The sequence below is a fragment of the Erpetoichthys calabaricus genome (assembly GCF_900747795.2).
Source record: "Erpetoichthys calabaricus chromosome 1 unlocalized genomic scaffold, fErpCal1.3 SUPER_1_unloc_7, whole genome shotgun sequence".
NCBI lineage: Eukaryota > Metazoa > Chordata > Cladistia > Polypteriformes > Polypteridae > Erpetoichthys > Erpetoichthys calabaricus.
In genome coordinates, this window is record NW_026261598.1 from 234,501 (window position 1) to 254,198 (window position 19,698).

The window sequence follows — 19,698 nt, forward strand, 5'->3', positions numbered from 1 at the left end:
TTCTTTCCTGTTCAGTTCTGTTCTTGACTATCCTGCTCAGCTCATTTTAAACTCACTGGGGTGCAGGTGTCTAACTCCACACCCCAGAACACTAATGAGGACACTGGCTGAACCACACGTGTCTGCAGGTGTAAAGTGCGCTCCGCCAATTCACCACCAACACTCCAGGGCTGCTCTGCTCCCCCACACTACCACATCCACCTACGCCACTCTGAGTCCACCATTTTGATTTAAAAACCTGCACACAACCATTGACCCCTGACATGTGTCACCACACAGCTTTGTATTTAGTAGTAAGAGAATCACGCAGTGACCAGAGTGACCATTGGGGCACAGAACTAGTGTGACAGGTGTCCTTAGTGACGTCAAATTATTCACATCTCCAGTCGACTGTTTGATTGTCTGCTGGCATTGAGGAAGACCCTGACTGAGTGAAATGACAAAAGAAGGATTTGTGAGGCAGAGGGTTTGGACCTGTGATGACATCAGTGAAGACCATTTGTGTATAAAAATATCAGAAAGGCGCTATATACTGGATTATTGAGAAAGTCATGTGACAGCCTACACTTATCATGTGGTGAGATTCTTGTTTTAATGTCCCACAAGAGACACAAGTGTGAGTTACAAACACAAGAGGGCGCCACTCCTCACACTGGAGTATCTCACTGACACGCCCACTGAGGTCACCTTCCCAGAATCCTCTCAGTGTCTCTGGATGTCTAATGTACATGATGTGTGTGTCCACCTGTCGGTCACTAAGCCCACTGACAGATATATGTCGATGTCCTGTGTAGACCTGGGGGTCATGTCTTGTAGAATGATGTCGGTCTGTTCAGTCCACTTGGCTATAATGGCGGTCACTTCCGGTGTCTCCCACCTTACTGTCCACACTGCCTTCAATCCTAATCCTCTCCTCCCTGTCACCTTCTCTTTCTTTGTATGGGTGGCTGGTCATTTCTACTGCTGCTGTCCACTTTTCCTCCTGTTCCTCTGTCTGTCCTCCTCTCTCTCCTTCTCCTTATCCTCTACCTTGTCCTCCTCTTTTATTTGTCCTTTTCTTCATTCTGTTCATCTCCTTCTCTTCTCTCTCCTTATCTTTGCTATTCTATTCTCCTTGTCCTCATCTGTCACTCCAGTTCAGCTCTAGCTGTCCACTCCTCTTTGTCTTCTGTCACTTTAGTCGTCTCTTCTCCTCACACTGACTGTGTTTCTCCTCCTTATTCTATTTTAGTGATTTCAACAAACTTTAATGAGGACATCAGAGGAGTGTGAGGGGGAAAGTGACAATGGAGGGCAGGAACAAGTATGAGATTAAAATAAAGAATGGACAGCATGGGCTTGTGGGACAAGAAATAAAACAACAGTTTGGACAGAGAGGATGAGGAGAGTGACCAGTGTGGTGGAGGGGCTCAGGGTCACAATGCTGTCTTTATGAATTGAATTATTAAAGGAAATCTGCAGTTGTGTCACCTCACGTCCATCTGTCTGTCCATAAGGGACACTGCAGTCTGTCCTGATTAAACAAAGCGTTTGTGTTGTGGGAGTGGAAAAGTCAGAGCCATAATGTGACAAGAAATAAAATTAATGAGACACACACAGACACACACAGACAGACAGACAGACAGACACACACTCACACACACACACACACACACACACACACACACACACACACACACACACACACACTTGTTGTTCACTTACTTCAGTTTCTCTAATTTGCAGTTTTCACTCCTCAGCCCCTCACACAGCTGATCCACTCCTGCATCCTCCATGTTGTTGACCCTCAAGTTCAGTTCAGTCAGTCGTGAGTGTGGAGCAGAAAGAGCTGAGGAGAGAGCTGAGCAACATCTGGAGGTGAGATGACATGAGAACAGGCTGTGGAGAAGAAGAGAGAGAAGTGAGGACAGACAGACAGACAGACAGACAGACAGACAGACAGACAGACAGACAGACAGACAGACAGACAGACAGACAGACAGACAGACAGACAACACAAAGGTACAATGGCCACTTGTATTCTGACTTTTCATTGAAGTGCAGTGTGAACACGAGACCACTGCCATTCGTATAAAGTAAGGTGCTATATACCTGATAGGGTCTCCTGCCTTCACGCTGGACTGACTGGTGCCAAGTCATTCAGACTGACATGTGGACATAAACTCTGGATAAGAACATCACAGACATGAGACTGACGGCGTCCTGCACTCATGTGACCAAATGGACTTGTCACAGGTGACCACGGGGTGAGGATGACAAACTGGAATTCTTGTCTGTCATTTACCACTCAGGACTGGCAGCTCTAATGTTGACCAGCAACTGATCTGTTTGTCTCTGTCTTTCTCGAAGTTTTTGTATTTTATTATGAGCTCATTTTCTTATCAGTAATACTGTATATAGTAATATAATATAAAGTAATATATGTGTCCCTGAAGTGTTATGGAGTCTCCTCTTTTATTTGTTTCTATTATTTTGGTGAAACTTTTTCACGTCACTTGCTGTCATCCCGATGCGTCTTCCATTCATCTGAGTGATTCAGTTTAGCCAAATATAAATACAAAATGGGAGACACTGAGCTACAGGAGGAGACCTCTGAAGAGCATTTAGGGGTTTATGTTGACACAACATTTTCATTGATTAAGTTATGTACAGAAGCAATTAAAAAGATAATATAAAATGTGCGGTTATACCATGAAAACTGTTGAATTTAAATTAAGTGACATTACACTCTTACTATATAATACACTAGTGAGAGCACATCTGGAGCATTGAGTGAAGTTCTGGTCTCCTCAGTACAAGAAAGACATAACAGCACTTGAAGATATGAAGAGGAGAGCAACCAAGTGCATTATGGATTTTTACAACCAGTCCCTGAGCAGTCTCCTGGACTTCCACGCCCCTTTAACATCTAGGTCCGTCTCATTCTCGTGCTCAGCACCTTGGTATACCTGCGAGCTGCGAAAAATGAAGGCGGCTGGGCGTGTCCTTGAGCGGCGGCTCAAGGCCTCTGGGCTGACTGTCCATAAACAGGCTTACAGAGAACACATGAGAGCGTATGCAGAAGCTCTGAAGGTTGCACGGTCCAAGTTTTATTCCACCATCATCAGAAATGGCTCCAGCAACCCTAAAAAACTTTTTTCAACCATAAATCATCTTGTCAAACCTCCTTTACCTGCCCATTCTGAGACCACTGATGACAGATGCAACATGTATATCAACTTTTTTAAACAAAAAGTTGATAATATCCGTTTACACCTCTCTACCAAGGATATCTTGCCCTTCCCAACTGTTGACTCATTGTCTGAGACCGTCCATCCTCTTTGCTCTTTCTCTGTTGCCACACGGGAAGAGGTGGAGGATGTCATCAGGAAAATGAAACCGTCTACTAGTTCCCTGGACCCTTTCCCCTCACCCTTGCTGAGGGCCAACATTTCTGCCATCTCTCCACTTATCACCAGGATAATAAATCAGTCCCTCCTGGCTGGCCATATTCCTTCTGCACTAAAAACTGCTGTCATCAGACCTCTACTGAAAAAATCCACCTTGGATCCTGAAGTTCTCTCCAATTATAGGCCCATCTCCAATCTTCCATTTCTCTCCAAAGTCCTGGAAAAAATAGTTGCAGCACAACTTCACGATCATCTCAAACTGAACAATCTGTTTGAAAAGTTTCAGTCTGGTTTTCGCCCTGGCCATAGCACTGAAACAGCCCTGGTCAGGGTCACCAATGATCTTCTGATGACGGCAGATACTGGTTCACCTTCACTACTTATCCTCCTTGACCTGACAGCTGCTTTTGACACAATAGACCATAACATCCTTCTTCACCGCCTGCAATACACTATTGGACTCTCAGGAATTGTTCTAAATTGGTTTACATCATACCTGACTGGCAGAACTGAGCATGTCGCCCTTGGCAGCGCAAAGTCCCACACCCACAACGTCGCCTGTGGTGTTCCACAGGGCTCTGTGCTGGGCCCTATCCTTTTTACTATCTACATGCTCCCCCTTGGAACTGTCATTGGCAGACATGGTTTATCGTTCCATTGCTATGCCGATGACACTCAGCTTTACCTCAGGACTACTCCCACCTCCTCTACTGCTCCTCTGCCAACATCTACATTGTCTACCTGCCTGGAGGAGATAGAGGCTTGGATGAGGCTCAATTTTCTTCAGTTGAACAGATCCAAAACAGAAGCCATCTTAGTTGGTACATCACATCATCTTCGCTCTTCTACCATCACCAGTATTACTTTCTCTGGCCAAAATATTCCTCTTTCCACATCTGTTACTAATTTGGGTGTTAGAATGGACTCCCAACTTACTTTTGACACCCACATCAAATATCTCTGTAAGTCATCTTTTTACCATCTCAAGAACATCGCCAAACTCCGCCCATTACTCACCCTGGCAGATGCAGAGAAGCTCGTCCATGCCTTTGTCTCTTCCAGGCTGGATTACTGTAATACACTCCTCATTGGGATTCCTGGCAAGAGTATCCAGAGACTCCAGTATATTCAGAACAGCGCTGCCAGGATCCTGATGAGGGTGCGAAAGTATGATCACATCACCCCAATCCTGAAAACCCTTCACTGGCTCCCTGTTTCATTCAGAATAGAGTACAAGGTCTCCCTTCTTATTCATCAGTGCATTTATGGACATGCCCCTCTTTATCTACAGGAACTCCTTACCCCCCATAACTCCTTACGTTCCCTCCGCTCTGTACTCACTAACACTCTTCAAGTCCCCAGAACTAAGCTCAGCAGCATGGGTGACAGGGCGTTTTCATCGGTGGCGCCGAGGCTGTGGAATGCCCTCCCTGATTACCTGAGAGCCCCACAGTCGACTGAGGCCTTTAAGCGAAACCTAAAAACTCATCTTTTTAGAAAGTCATTTTGTTAAAGTATTTTATAGACTCTTCTGTTCTTTTTTTATTTTATTATTCTATTTTTACTCTGTAGCACTTTGGGATTGCTAAAATATAAAGTTCAATATAAATAAAATTTATTATTATTATTATTATTATGGGACCGTCATAATCAAGTTCTTCAATGTGAACCCTGAATACCACGAGGACTGACTGAGGTTAATATGTTTCTATGTTAATTAGTGTTCTCTAAATTTAATTCTTATTTATTTTGTCATTTTTCTCTTCCTTCATCATGTAAAGCACTTTTAGCTACATTATTTGTATGAAAATATGCTATAGAAATAAATGCTGTTATTGTGGTAAGGACATGTCCTACTGTGACATACTCAGAGAATAAAACCTGCTTAGTCTGAGCAGAGGAGACTGTGTGGGGACCTCATTATTTATTTAAAATCCTCAATGGCATCAATAAAGGAGATCTTACAGAATTCCTTCAACTTAAATGTTAGTCACATACTCAAGGACATTAGCAGCAATTAAAGAAACAGAAAGTGCATTTAAAATTGAAGCAAGAAAGCAGAAAGAGTTGTTGGACTCTGGAACAAACTACCAAGACATGGAGTTGAAGGAGAAACCTTGAGAACCTTTAAGAAGAATCTGCATGAACTTAGCTAAACAAACAGTCTTGATGGACTGAATGGTCTCCTCTCATTTGTCATGTGTCTTATGTTCTTATGTCACTTTGCTTCATCTCTTGTATGACCCCTTGTAGAGCACCAAGACTCATGTGAGGCTCCTGTTTGTAGACTTCACTTCAGCCTTTAACACCATTCAGCCTCAACTTCTTATTCAGAGACTTATTAAAGAATTTAATTTTGACTTCAGTTTGGTAGGATGGCTGATTGACTTTTTAAGAGACGTGACTTAAAGAGTGAAAGTCAATGGCTGTCTGTCTGACATGTTGTCCTCATGCACAGGTCCCATCATGTCTGTTCTTTCTTCTCTTTTGTACTCCTCTACACTAATGGTGGTCTCAGTAAATTTGAGGACAGGTTCATCTTAATATGTGCTGATGACTCAGTGATTGTTAGCCTACTGAGTGTGAATGAAACCAGTCCTGGTCCAGTGGGAGATGACTTTGTGAACTGGTGGGATGAGTCTTTTCTAGATCTCAATGTTACAACAACTAAGGAACTAATAATCAAACTTAGAAGTAGCAGCAAAAAGAAACAATCATCAAAAAGCAGGTAGTGGAGATCATTGACAGTCAAAAATATCTGTGGACAACCAAAGACTCACAGCTGACTTTTAAGGGAAGCACAGAAGCCATCGGCACAAAGGGACAGCAGCAGCTCCACTGTTTAAGGAAGTCGAGTCTTTGTAATGTGAGTCCTTCCATGATGACACTCTTTTATAAATCTTGTATTGAGTCTGTTTGTATTTATAAACTGCTAGCCTGGTTTGGAAATCTTAATATCAAAAACAAAAACAGAATAAACAAATTGTAAAATACATCAGTAAACTAACAAGGACTGGACAGTCCAATCTTAATGACCTCCCATCATGCTGTGTGTCTCTGCTGACCAGTCAGTCATTTGTTTATTAGTTTGAGTGAAGTTTTTAATGTTTGTTTAACTCAAATGAACATTGAAATAAACATTCATTTTCCACTCCTTCTTATTCTGAGCTGAGTCTCAGGGCAGCAATGAGCGCCCATCACACACCATATCAGCCTTTCCTTATCAGCTCCACATTCTTATTTACGTATTTTATTCTCTTAAAAAGCTTCATCTTAGCTTTAATATCCAACATTAACACACCACACCTACTTAAATATTACACGTCTGATGACCACATCATAGACAAAGCATTATTGTAACAGGGACCCCTGTGTGTACAGCGTGTGAGAGGCCTGTGGGAGTGCAGGAGTGAGTGTTAGTGCAAATACAAAGGGACATGGCCGCTGTGAATTGGACAAAGTAGGGCAGATCTGCTCAGCGGGTGTGTAACATCAGTGCAAAGTCCTCAAAGATGTGTGAGCGGACCCTGAGGGGACACTTTATTAGACTCGCCAATGTGATACCTTCACCCTTTAGCTCTGTGCCAGCTGGAATTCTCTGAAGGTGTGGATCAAGCAGGACATTTGAATGACTCTTTATGGATTTTGGGACAAGTCACTGTTTGTCAAATAACAAGTAAGTCTCAAGTCCTGAGTCAAGTGTCAAGTCAAGAAGGGCAAGTTACGAGTCAAGTCTTAAATGTCAAGTCCCAAATAAGTCATAATGTGTTTTACAACAACAACAACAACATTTATTTATATAGCACATTTTCATACAAATAATGTAGCTCAAAGTGCTTTAGATGATGAAGAAAGAGAAAAAAGACAAAGTAATAATTAAAATCAGAGAAAACTAATTAGCATAGAATAAAAATAAGGTCCAATGGCCAGGGAGGACAGAAAATACAAAAACACTCCAGACGGCTGGAGAAAAAATAAAATCTGCAGGGGTTCCAGGCCATGAGACCACCCAGCCGCCTCTAGGCATTCTACCTCACGTAAATGACATCAATCAGTCCTCATTGTATTCAGGGTTCACATGGAAGGACTTGATGATGACGGTCAGGTGGACTTCTAGCCTTTAATCCATCGATGTAGGGACATCGTTGTGCTTTGATTAGGTGTTGGTGGTGCAAGTTGCCACCACAAAAAAATGGAAAAAGAATGGAAGAGAAAGTAATTTAATGCTATTTCTTAAATTTACAGGAATCATTTGTTACATTTATAACTACACTTCCAAACTATCAACTCCATATTATTACAAGGATGAAGAAAAATGAAGTGTAAATATGCATGTAATGAGAAACAATTCTCAAAGTGCCGCAGAATGTCACAATACAAGCATTGCAAACAAATTAGAAAGCCTGTGTACTTCACATGAAATTAAATAGATTTCTATTTAAAAAGTGTGAATATAACATGAGCACCAATACACTCAAACAGAAACACATCCCTAAAAAAAGAAAAAAAGAAGAAAAATCTATAAGTGTGTTAACATAAATGTATGTGTAATAAGTCTGACATACACAACACAAATCATCTGTCCGTCTGTCTGTCTGTCTGTTCTCTCAGCCCACTTATCCTGGGCAAGGCGGCTGAGGATTTAATTTTTTTTTTATCATTTTATTGAATTTATTAAAATCAAACAACATTTCATACAAGCAAGTCAAATTTTACAAAACTACGTTCAAGTCAAGTCAACCCTCACCCATGAGAAAGAGAACTGGGACAACAGAGTGAAACTTTAATAGTAGAAAAGATAAGTAAGTAAATAAATAGAATTAAAACGGGAAAAGAATCTGCTTCCTGAAATAAAATGCTTATTCTAGAATGTTATTGATTAGATCCTGCCAGGTTTTAAAGAGTTCTGCACAGATCCTCTGATTAAAAATTATTTTTTTCCTGCTTTTAATAGTATATAACATCAATTGCCCACTAACTTAAAAGAGGAGAGCTGGGATTCTTCTAGTTGAGTGAGATAAGTCTACGTGCCAATAGTGTAGTAAAGGCCATTACAGTTTGTTTGTCCTTCTCCACTTGAAGCCCCTCTGTGATCCCACCAAACACAGCTGTTAGTGGATTAGGAGGGATTGTGACACCAAGGCTGTCTGAGAGGCATTTAAAGATTTTGTTCCAAAATGATGTTAATTTGGCGCAGGCCCAAAACATGTGACCCAGTGAGGCTGGAACTTGATTGCAACGTTCGCAGGTTGGATCTTTTTGGACAATTTTAAACAAGACAGATGCAATTGATATATAATTTTAAGTTGAATAATTCTAGGTGTTAAACAGTGCGTGCGTCAAACTGGTGAGTGTCTGTGGCACCAAATCCTAATCCTCGATAAGAAGGATGAGGCAGACCAGAATTAAGGTAGAAAGATCTCAACTAACTGCTGAACGTTGCAAAGGAAGGAATAGTTGCAATGGCTTTGTAGAGCTAAATGTTTATTTGCAGACAAATATTTATGTGTGGTTTCTGAAACAGAACAAATACAATAACATAAAATAACTCGCTAATTAAAGGCTCTGAGAATGCTAAAACAGGTAATGCCCAAAAGGGTCAGTAGATGGCAGCAGAAATTAACAGAGCGCTATGACGTTGACAAAGGGCACTAACTAAAACCTACCAAATATGTTAGCGCTTTACAGACTCAAACAAATCACTATTTAAGCAACTATTATCAAGTCTATTTTCTTCAAGAACTTATATATTACTAAAGAAGCAACATTTCTAAATGTACTTATACAGTTTTGAATGTTAAACTGAACACACTTTAACATAAAGGATTGTCTGAACTTATTGGTAAAACAACGTTACAAGCTTTATCATTACTTTTAGAAAATTATTTCTAATAAAATAAACAGCAAAGCGTAACTTACATCAAACAGACGCACACAAAGTCAACAAACAATTGAATAAATGCGGGTAAATGCAGTACAGCGTTTTCCGCGTATCAGATACAGAAATAATAGTGTGCATGCTCACGCATAACCTGTGAGCGTGATGATGAAACAGACAGCGTGCTCAGACTTTTGCACAGCCGCCCCCAAATTTGAGTAATAAATTTGAAACAATTCATTGTGTCCATGTCATTCGTCTGCTATTTCCGGCAGCTCTATAAGCTTACTCACTGGGCGAGAATAAATATGATCCTTCACTTTGACTTCAGCAACACGAACTTTTCCATTATCACTAGGGATAACTTTAGTGACCTTTCCAACAGGCCAATAAGCCCTAGGCAACTGTGGATCAATGATTAGTACAATCTGTCCCACATTCAAGGAGGATGAGGAGTTCTTCCATTTATGTCGTTGTTGTAAATCAGGCAAATAGCGCCTGGTAAAGTTAGACCAAAAATGGTCAGCCAAAACTTGGCTGTGTTTCCAGCGACGACGTCCCAGTAAATCACTAGCTCCATAGACTGCTTGGGGTAAGGAAGCGTCCCGCCGCCCCATTAGCAAGAGATTTGGGGTAACTGCATCTGGATCAGCTATATCGGAAGAGACATATCCAAGAGGTTTGGCATTGAGAATACCCACCACTTCCACCAGCACTGTGTGGAGAACTTCCTCTGACACAGTGTGGTCCTTGAAGACTATATGTAGGGAGTTCTTCACAGATCTAATCTCTCTTTCCCATACTCCTCCAAAATGTGGAGCATGAGGTGGATTGAAATGAAACTCTATACTTTGCCTTGCAAGTTGTTCTTGAAGTGCAGGCTCCATAGTGGCAAAAGCTTCTTTTAGTTCTTGGCTCCCACCTCGGAAGTTAGTTCCTCTGTCAGCTACAATCTCATAAGGGTTACCACAATGAGCGATGAATCTTCTGAGAGCTAGAAGGAATGAATCTGTGTCCATACTAGGAATGAGGTCTAAATGAACACATCGTGTAGTGAGACACTTAAAAATGATGCCCCAGTGCATTTCTAACCTTCTTCCTATTTTAATTGTAAATGGACCAAAGCAGTCCACTCCTGTAGACCAGAAAGGCTGTTTTTGTATGCGTAGACGTGCATTTGGAAAATCAGCCATCTTGGGAATGACAGGCTGACCACACCACCTGCGACATTCAACACACTGTCGCTGGTGACCTCTGATAGCCTGTCTTCCCCGAAGTATCCAGTAAGTTCTCCGAATTTCAGCAAATACTCGCTCTGGCCCAGGGTGAAGTAAACGTTCATCATAATCACGAATCAGAATTTTAGTTATAGTATGATCAGGTGACAACACAATAGGATGTATTTCATCCTCCCCTAATTCTGATACAGCGACCTCCAACACGGATTAAATTCAATGTCTTATCATATTGAGGAGATAGATTGTATAAATGGCTAGTTTTTTGCAATGCATCACCTTCACTTAGCAATTTTACTTCTTCTGAAAAACTGTCCCGTTGGGCTCTCTGTAAAACAGCAGCTTCGATATTAATTCGTTCACTTGCAGATAGGGACACTACAGCCGCCCCATTTACGGCTAAATGAGTGGCTTGAATCAGATCTTCCCATTTTGTAAACAGAGAAAGATCAGGTAATGTTGTATCAGCTATGGAGGTCAAACTACAGAAAAAGGATTTCTTCATTTCCTCTGATTCGGCATTAATGGGCTTAGGGCTTTCTGGCCAATGATCTGATGACAGGAGAAGAAAGGAAGGACCCTGATTCCACCTGCTCATTTGAGTTAATGACAACAAGGTCTTCCCTCTAGTAATATCATCAGCAGGATTCTCTGCGGATTCAACATATTGCCATAATGCAGAACTGGTGAGTTCCTGAAGCTCTGCAATACGTGTTCCTACAAACACTTTGTAGTGGCAGGACTCAGAGTTAAGTCAGTTCAATACCATGGTGGAATCAGTCCACAGAAATGTATTTCTAATAGAAACTGAGAGTTCTGTATGCAGCAGATTTGCAAGCTGTGCACCCGTTAATGCAGCACAGAGCTCCAAACGTGGCACTGACAGCTGTTTCTTAGGTGCTACCTGTGATCTTGCCATTAAAAAGGACACCTGTATGTTGCCTTGAGCACCTTCTATTAAGAGGTAGGAAACACAGCCATATGCTTGCTGGGAAGTATCACAGAACACATGCAAGTCTACAACAGCTTCGGCTAAGTTCATGCTCGAAGTATAACAGCGTGGGAGAACAATCTTGGGTATGTGCAGCAATTCATTCTCCTATTCATTCCATGCTTGGAGAAGGTCATTGGCAATAGGTTCATCCCAATCTCGTTCCCTTTTCCAAAGGGCCTGAACCAAGATTTTAGCTCGAGTGATGAAGGGAATGAGATATCCTATTGGGTCATATTGACTTGTGAGAACTCTGTAAATATTCATCATGGTGGGCTGATCATAAGGAATAGATTTGAATTTGTATCCCAGTGTGTCTGAGGAACAATCCCAACGTAATCTTAAAGTTGATTCTTCGGGATATATGTTGTTGAAGGTAAGCCAGAGCTCACATGATTCTGACCTTGTGTCTTGGGGCAAGTGAGTGATCACATCTGGTATGTTACTGGCCCACTGCCTGATATCAAACCCTCCTTCTGCTAGTAGCACCCGACACTGCTCAATAAACTGCTTAGCTTGGAGAGTAGACTGAAATGACTGAAGGCAGTTATCAACATATTTTTTTTTTTTTTCTTTCTTTATCTGGACTTTATATGTTTATGTTTTAATCAGAGTTATAGAGTTATAGACGTGAGTGTGAAAATGTGGAAGTAATTAAAGTAGGATTCGTTTTTTTTATTTTTTTTTTTATTTTACTATACCTTAAAGTAGACTGTTTAACTTCATACCCTTGGTTTATTGCTTTTTCTACTATTTATACTATTACCATTATACTATTACAGTAGGAATTGCCAGGTTTATTCTAGACTAGTTTTTAAAATCATTCCCAGGGTTGTTTTCTTTTTTTTTTTTTTTTAATCTTAATATCTTAACTTAAAAGCGCTGAAGATTATTTCAAGCTTAAACATTGTTAATGAGAACATCTTCGGCAGATAGTATTAAGAATTTAACTGCAAAAGATATCTCTGTTTTAATTCTGTAACGCCGCTGCAGGGTGGGGTTTGTTTTGTTTTGGACGTGCTCTGTCTCTACGTATGTCGGAGGACCGGAACATCACGAAGTGGGAACTAGCCTCATGTGGGGTGGAAAAATGGGGGGGTAGGGGGATAAAGGGGGGAGAGAACGAGAGCAGGTTATATCTAATCTATTCTTGTAATTCTTATAATTATAAATATCAATGCAACAATAGGCTAAAATTCAATAACTCATGGGGAATCTTGAAACTAAGATTAAAACTGCCTCATTACCAATTAAAACTATAAATGACATTAAAAACTCAGAATCAATGTCTCCATGATGGGACAGTTAACTTTGTGAGCTGGAATGTTAAAGGCCTGAATCACGAATTAAAGAGAAAGAAAGTATGCTCTCACCTAACAGGCTTAAACGCTAAAATAGTATTTCTACAGGAGACCCACTTACTAACCAAGGATCAGTTCAGATTACAAAAAGACTGGACTGGCCAAATGTTCCATTCTAGCTTTATAAAGAAAACTAGAGGGGTGGGAATTCTCATACATAGAACAGTTCCATTTGTAGCATCAGATGTAGTGTCGGACCCTGAAGGGAGATATGTGATGGTCATGGGCAACTTATTTAACAGTAAAATGATTTTGATAAATGTTTATGCACCCAATGTTGATGATAAGGAATTCATGCAAAATCTATTTGCATTCATTCCTAATGTGAACACTCATAAAATTATAATGGCTGGGGACTTTAATTGTGTTTTAAATCCACTCTTAGATAGGACTCCAGTGACAGGGGGGACGACATCTAATACTGCAAAGACAATTACACAGTTGTTGAATGATCACAACTTATCAGACCCCTGGAGGTTTCTTAACCCAAACTCAAGAACATATTCGTTCTACTCATCATTACATTACAGCTACTCAAGAATTGATTATTTTTTTTATAGATAATAATTTCTTGCCTACAATTAAATCATGCAAATATGACACAATTGTTATCTCTGACCATGCCCCTCTAGTCTTGGAGCTAAAATCATTAAGCCCCTCATACTCACCTCGCAGATGGCGTCTTAACCCTCTTTTATTGGCAGACGAGAACTTTACAGAATTTATATCCAAACAAATCAGCTTCTTCCTAGAGACAAACACGTCCACAGAGGTTTCTGCAGGAACACTCTGGGAAACTCTAAAGGCCTTCTTAAGAGGACAGATTATTTCATATCTCTCTCACAGAAATAAATTAGAAACCAAGAAAGTGTCAGAGCTAAGATTAAATTACTAGAATAGATGAAGAACAAGCCAGGCGTCCAAATGAAGTTCTCCACAGGAAAAGGCAGGCCCTACATACAGAACTTAACATCTTAACAACTAAAGAAACTGAACAACTTATTTATAAGTTGAGACAGCATTACTATGAACACGGAGAAAAAGCTAATAAGCTTTTAGCTCAACAAATTCATAAACAAGAAGTTCACAATGCAATACCAGTAATCACTAACAAGAATGGAGAAGAAATCATCGACCATAATAAAATAGTGCACACATTTAGAGATTATTATAAGTCTTTATATTCCACTGAGTCCAAAGAAGACAACACACAATCTAATGCATTTCTGGATACTTCACAAATACCACAAATAGATGCTTTAAGTGCTGAGGAACTGGATAAACCTCTAACGCTAACAAAATTACTAGACGCTATACAGTAATCCCTCCTCCATCACGGGGGTTGCGTTCCAGAGCCACCCGCGAAATAAGAAAATCCGTGAAGTAGAAACCATATGTTTATATGGTTATTTTTATATTGTCATGCTTGGGTCACAGATTTGCGCAGAAACACAGGTGGTTGTAGAGAGACAGGAACGTTATTCAAACACTGCAAACAAACATTTGTCTCTTTTTCAAAAGTTTAAACTGTGCTCCATGACAAGACAGAGATGACAGTTCTGTCTCACAATTAAAAGAATGCAAACATATCTTCCTCTTCAAAGGAAACAGAGAGGAATGCAAACAAATCAATAGGGCTGTTTAGCTTTTAAGTATGCGAAGCACCGCCGGTACAAAGCTGTTGAAGGCGGCAGCTCACACCCCCTCAGTCAGGAGCAGAGAGAGAGAGAGAGAGAGAGAGAGAGAGAGCCAGAGCCAGAGAAAAACAAAGTCAAAAATCAATACGTGCCCTTTGAGCTTTTAAGTATGTGAAGCACCGTGCAGCATACTTAAAAGCTTCACACAGAAGGTAGCAACGTGAAGATAATCTTTCAGCATTTTTAGACAAGTGTCCGTATCATCTAGGTGTGCGAACAGCCCCCCTGCTCACACCCACTACGTCAGGATCACAGATAGTCAGCGCAAGAGAGAGAGAAAGAAAAGTAAGCTGGGTAGCTTCTCAGCCATCTGCCAATAGCGTCCCTTGTATGAAATCAACTGGGCAAACCAACTGAGGAAGCATGTACCAGAAATTAAAAGACCCATTGTCCTCAGAAATCTGAGAACCAGCAAAAAATCTGCGATATATATTTAACCCTTTAACCGCCAACTCCCTAAATATTCCCCACGCCAGGCGAAATCTGAACAATTTTCGTTTTTTTTACTTTTTTACATTTTTTTACATTTTTTACATTTATTCAAGCAGTATTGACCACTAAATGTTGTGCAAGTTCTAGAAATGGGCAAACACATAATAAAACACAAAATGTACATTTTCTCAGGCTTCTGGATTTATTGTCTACTACAAAACGGAACAGTCAAAAGTAATTCAAAAGTCAAAAGTAGTTCAGTCAATCACAGTTTCATTCCCAGTATTTGAGTTTGCTGTGCCACAGGCCAAAGCAGGGAACTGCACGAAGTCCTGGATTGCTGGGACACTTTGAGCAGAAGGTCTTGACGTCTCTACGCTGACCCTTCTTTGAACAGACACGACAGCATGCCTGTGGCTTGGTCCAAGTTGGTGTTGGTTCGAGTTTGTCCGGAAAGTGACGTTCTGTGAGCCTCACCACTGCCTCTACTCTATCTGCATGTTGTTCCTCACCAGAGAAAATGAAGGCTGCAATGACGTCATGTTCAAACTGCAGAAATGTTTTTGTGCCTCCATTTTTCTGGTACAAAATGTGAGCATTCAGCATTGCCATTTGGAGCAGATGAACTGATAACTTTTTATACCACTTCATAGTTTTTCTTGCAGCCGAATAGGGTTCCAATATTTGGTCCTGCTTGTCAACAGCACCCATGTTGCTGTTATATTCAATGATGCATTGAGGCTTGTAACGGACATCAGTAGGTGATGGGCGTCCTCTTCTGCGGGGAGCCTCCTGCACAGACTCATTGTGCTGAGTTGTTAGCATGTGAACATCTTTTTTGTCTCGAAATTTCAGGCACAGCAATGGGCCACTGCGGTATGCAATGTGCTGACCCGGTGCTGGTGCTGAATTGCAAACTTCTGGAGGGACCCTGTTAGAACGAATTGTGCCACATGCTGTAGTTTTACGGTGATGAAGGTAATGGAACAGCCTACAACTGGAGTACCAGTTATCCATCCAAATGGTGTACCCATTGTCCAATAGTGTTAGGGCAAGGTACACAACAATTTTTTCTGAAAGTCCAAAGTCCTTACATTCATCTGGCAACACTGCTGAAATACTACTCATAGGATCCTCTTTGCCAGTGTATACACGAAATCTATAAATGTAACCTGAATTCTCAGCTAAGCAAAACATCTTGATACCAAACCGTGCCCTTTTCAATGGTAGATACTGTCGAAACTGTAAGCGGCCCTTCCACAACAATAAACTTTCATCAACTGCAACTGACGGTCCTGGCATGTAGGGCAACTGAAATGCTTCAAATAAATGATCAATCAAAGGACGTAGCTTGAACAAGCGGTCGCGGTTTGGATCTTTCTTATCTGGCTCATTTCTGTTGTCATTCAAATGAAAGAATTTCAGCAGCAAAGAGAATCGGTTACGTGTCATGATAGCTGCAAAAATAGGTGTTGCATACATAGGATCTGTAGACCAGTACATCTCAATATCTGGTTTTCTCATTATTCCCATCAACATCAAAATCCCAATGAATTTTTTCATTTCGTTTTCATCAGTGTCAACCCAAGCACGAACACGGGAATGTGGAGGTAAATTGGGATTTTTCTCAATAAACTGTGCTGCATACAGATTTGTCTGATGAACAAAATGTCTGATCAAATCAAGTGACACAAACAGCTCATAAAACTGCTCAGCAGTGTAATTGTTTACATCAACAGTAAAGCCACACATTGCCTCAAACGGATGCAGAAAAGGTAGTTCACCTCGGGCAGCAGTCCAGTTGAGATGCTGGGGATACACCCACTCATCGCCATCATCCGATGCGTCTTCATTCACAGTATCATGCAGCGCACGTTGCTGCTCATCATTGTCGCTAAAATCTTCTTCAGAACTACTACAATCATGATCAGAATTGTCCAAAATCGCCTGCAAAGCCTCACTTGAAGTCAGTTTACGTTTCGCCATATTCACAGCTGTCACATGCGAATCACATCACATGACCGGCCAAAACAGCCACAGACTTGTCGAAATACAATGTAGTAATAATACCCACGCCAAACCGTCAGTTATACTACTTGCCAGGCATTCATATAACCACAGGCAAATGTGCCGGATAATTCCGGCAGTATGGCGTTAGCAATAAAACAACGATGCCAGATATATCCGGCAGAGGGCGGTTAAGGGGTTAAATATGCTTACATATAAAATCCACGATAGAGTGAAGCCGCGAAAGGGGAAGCGCGATATAGCGAGGGATCACTGTAAAGTCACTACAAAGCAGAAAATCATCAGGCCCTGATGGTTACCCCGTAGAAGTTTATAAGAAATTCTCCACCCAGCTAGCTCCACTCTTATTGGCAACATTTACAGAAGCTAGAGACAACCAAATTCTACCTCAAACATTTCGACAAGCATTAATCACCGTTTTTCCTAAACAAAATAAGGACTTGTTACAATGTGCATCATATAGACTAATTTCACAACTGAATAATGATGTTAAGATACTCTCAAAAATCCTAGTTAGAAGGATGGAGAAAGTGCTGCCCTCGGTAATATCACAAGATCAAATTGGATTTATTAAAGGCCGACACCTATCTTCAAATCTCCGACGCTTGTTTAATGTTATATATTCACCAGCAAAATCAAACACCCCAGAGATATTACTATCATTAGACGCAGAAAAGGCATTTGACATGATTGAATGGAACTACCTTTTCACTGCATTGGAGAAATTTGGGTTTGGTCCGAATATTTGTGCTTGGATCAAACTACTGTATACCAATCCAGAAGCTTCAGTTTGTATTAATAACATTTGCTCAGACTACTTTAAACTAGAACGTGGTACCAGACAAGGATGTCCCTTGTCGCCACTGTTGTTTTCAATCGCTATTGAAACACTGGCGGTTCACTGCCGAAATTCTTATCAGATAAAGGGGATTGTCAGAGAAGGACTGGAACAGAAAATTTCTCTATATGCAGATGATATGGTCTTATATATATCAGACCCAGAAAACACTGTACCCGCTGTTTTAACAGCACTAACAGAATTTCAAAAGATATCTGGTCTTAGAATTAATCTGAATAAAAGTATACTCTTTCCAGTGAATTCACAAGCATATAATATTAGATTAGACACCCTACCTTTTACCATAGCAGATCAGTTTAAATACCTAGCGGTAAATATCACAAGTAAACATAAAGCTCTTTATCAACAAAATTTTGGCGTCTGTATGGAAAAAATTAAGCAAGACTTGCATAGATGGTCAACCCTTCATGTCACTCTAGCCGGAAGAATTAACATTGTTAAGATGAATATCCTTCCTAAACTTCTCTTTTTATTTCAAAACATTTCAATATATATCAATAAATCATTTTTTAAACAGTTAGATTCAATAATAACCTCATTCATTTGGAACTCAAAACACCCACGTATCCGAAGAGCGACCCTACAAAGACCTCAGGCAGAAGGTGGCATGGCTTTACCTAATTTTCAGTTTTATTACTGGGCAGCAAACATACTAGCCATAAAAACCTGGACACAAATAAATGCACATACACAGGCTTGGTCCGCAATAGAAGTAAAATCCTGTAGTACTTCTTTATACTCCCTGCTCTGCTCTCCAATAAATGAAAGTTATGGCAAATATACTAATAACCCAATTGTGCTTTACTCACTCACAATATGGAACCAAATTAGAAAGCATTTTAAGATGGAAAATCTTTTATCTGTGGCACCTCTGCAAAAGAACCACCTCTTTCAACCTTCGCAAGTATATCCAAAATATGGATATGGAAAACTTTTGGGATTAAAATGCTCAGAGATCTTTATATAGACAACATATTTGCATCTTTTGAACAATTACGTTCAAAATTCAACCTCCCAGTTACACATTTCTTTTACTATCTTCAAATTAGAAATTTTGTTAAACAGAAATTGCCCGATTTCCCCCACCTTGCACCCTCCACAATGCTGGAAAAAATACTGCTCAATTTCGAGGAAACAAACACTATTTCCGCAATATATAAAATCTTATTAGAGTCCCTACCTTTCAAAGATCCAAGAGGACATTGGGAAGAAGATCTCTTAATCAATATATCAGAAAAGGAGTGGAAGGTAGCAAAGCAGAGAATTCACTCGAGTTCTATATGCGCAAAGCATAGAATTATTCAACTAAAAATTATATATCGAGCTCATCTGTCTCGCTTAAAACTGTCCAAAATGTTTCCAGGGCAGGATCCAACCTGCGAACGCTGCAACCAAGCTCCTGCCTCACTGGGTCACATGTTCTGGGCCTGCACCAAACTAACATCATTTTGGACAAAAATTTGTAAGTGCCTTTCAGACAGCCTTGGGGTCACAATCCCTCCTAACCCACTAACAGCTGTGTTCGGTGTTCTTCCAGATGGACTTGAATTGGAGAAGGACAAGCAAACTGTGATTGTATTCACTACACTTTTGGCACGCAGACTTATTTTGTTAAATTGGAAGAATCCTAATTCTCCTCTTATAAGTCAGTGGGAAACCGATGTTTTATATTATTTGAAATTGGAAAAAATCAAATTTTCAGTTAGAGGATCTGTACAATATTTTTTCAAAACATGGCAGGATTTAATCAATATTATTTTAGAATAAGAGAAATAACTATTACCGCATTTAACTCCCTTCTCCACTCTCTTATTTATATAGATATTCA

The 19,698-nt window shown here is 40.4% G+C and overlaps 1 protein-coding gene and 1 long non-coding RNA gene across 9 annotated transcripts in view; one reads left to right on the top strand and one right to left on the bottom strand.

Annotated features, from left to right (window-relative positions):
* LOC114644341 (NACHT, LRR and PYD domains-containing protein 3-like) overlaps positions 1 to 19,698 on the bottom strand; it is a 99,399-nt gene that overhangs the window by 17,079 nt on the left and 62,622 nt on the right. For 5 of the 7 annotated variants that reach the window (XM_051921949.1, XM_051921948.1, XM_051921944.1 and 2 more), the window contains one exon: positions 1,705 to 1,878. The exons of the other annotated variants lie outside the window; for them this stretch is intronic. In XM_051921949.1, the coding sequence (XP_051777909.1) occupies positions 1,705 to 1,878 (174 nt within the window). The remainder of the gene's footprint in view (positions 1 to 1,704; positions 1,879 to 19,698) is intronic. 7 annotated transcript variants of the gene reach the window in all.
* LOC127526437 (uncharacterized) overlaps positions 1 to 19,698 on the top strand; it is a 55,760-nt gene that overhangs the window by 3,834 nt on the left and 32,228 nt on the right. The window lies entirely within an intron of this gene.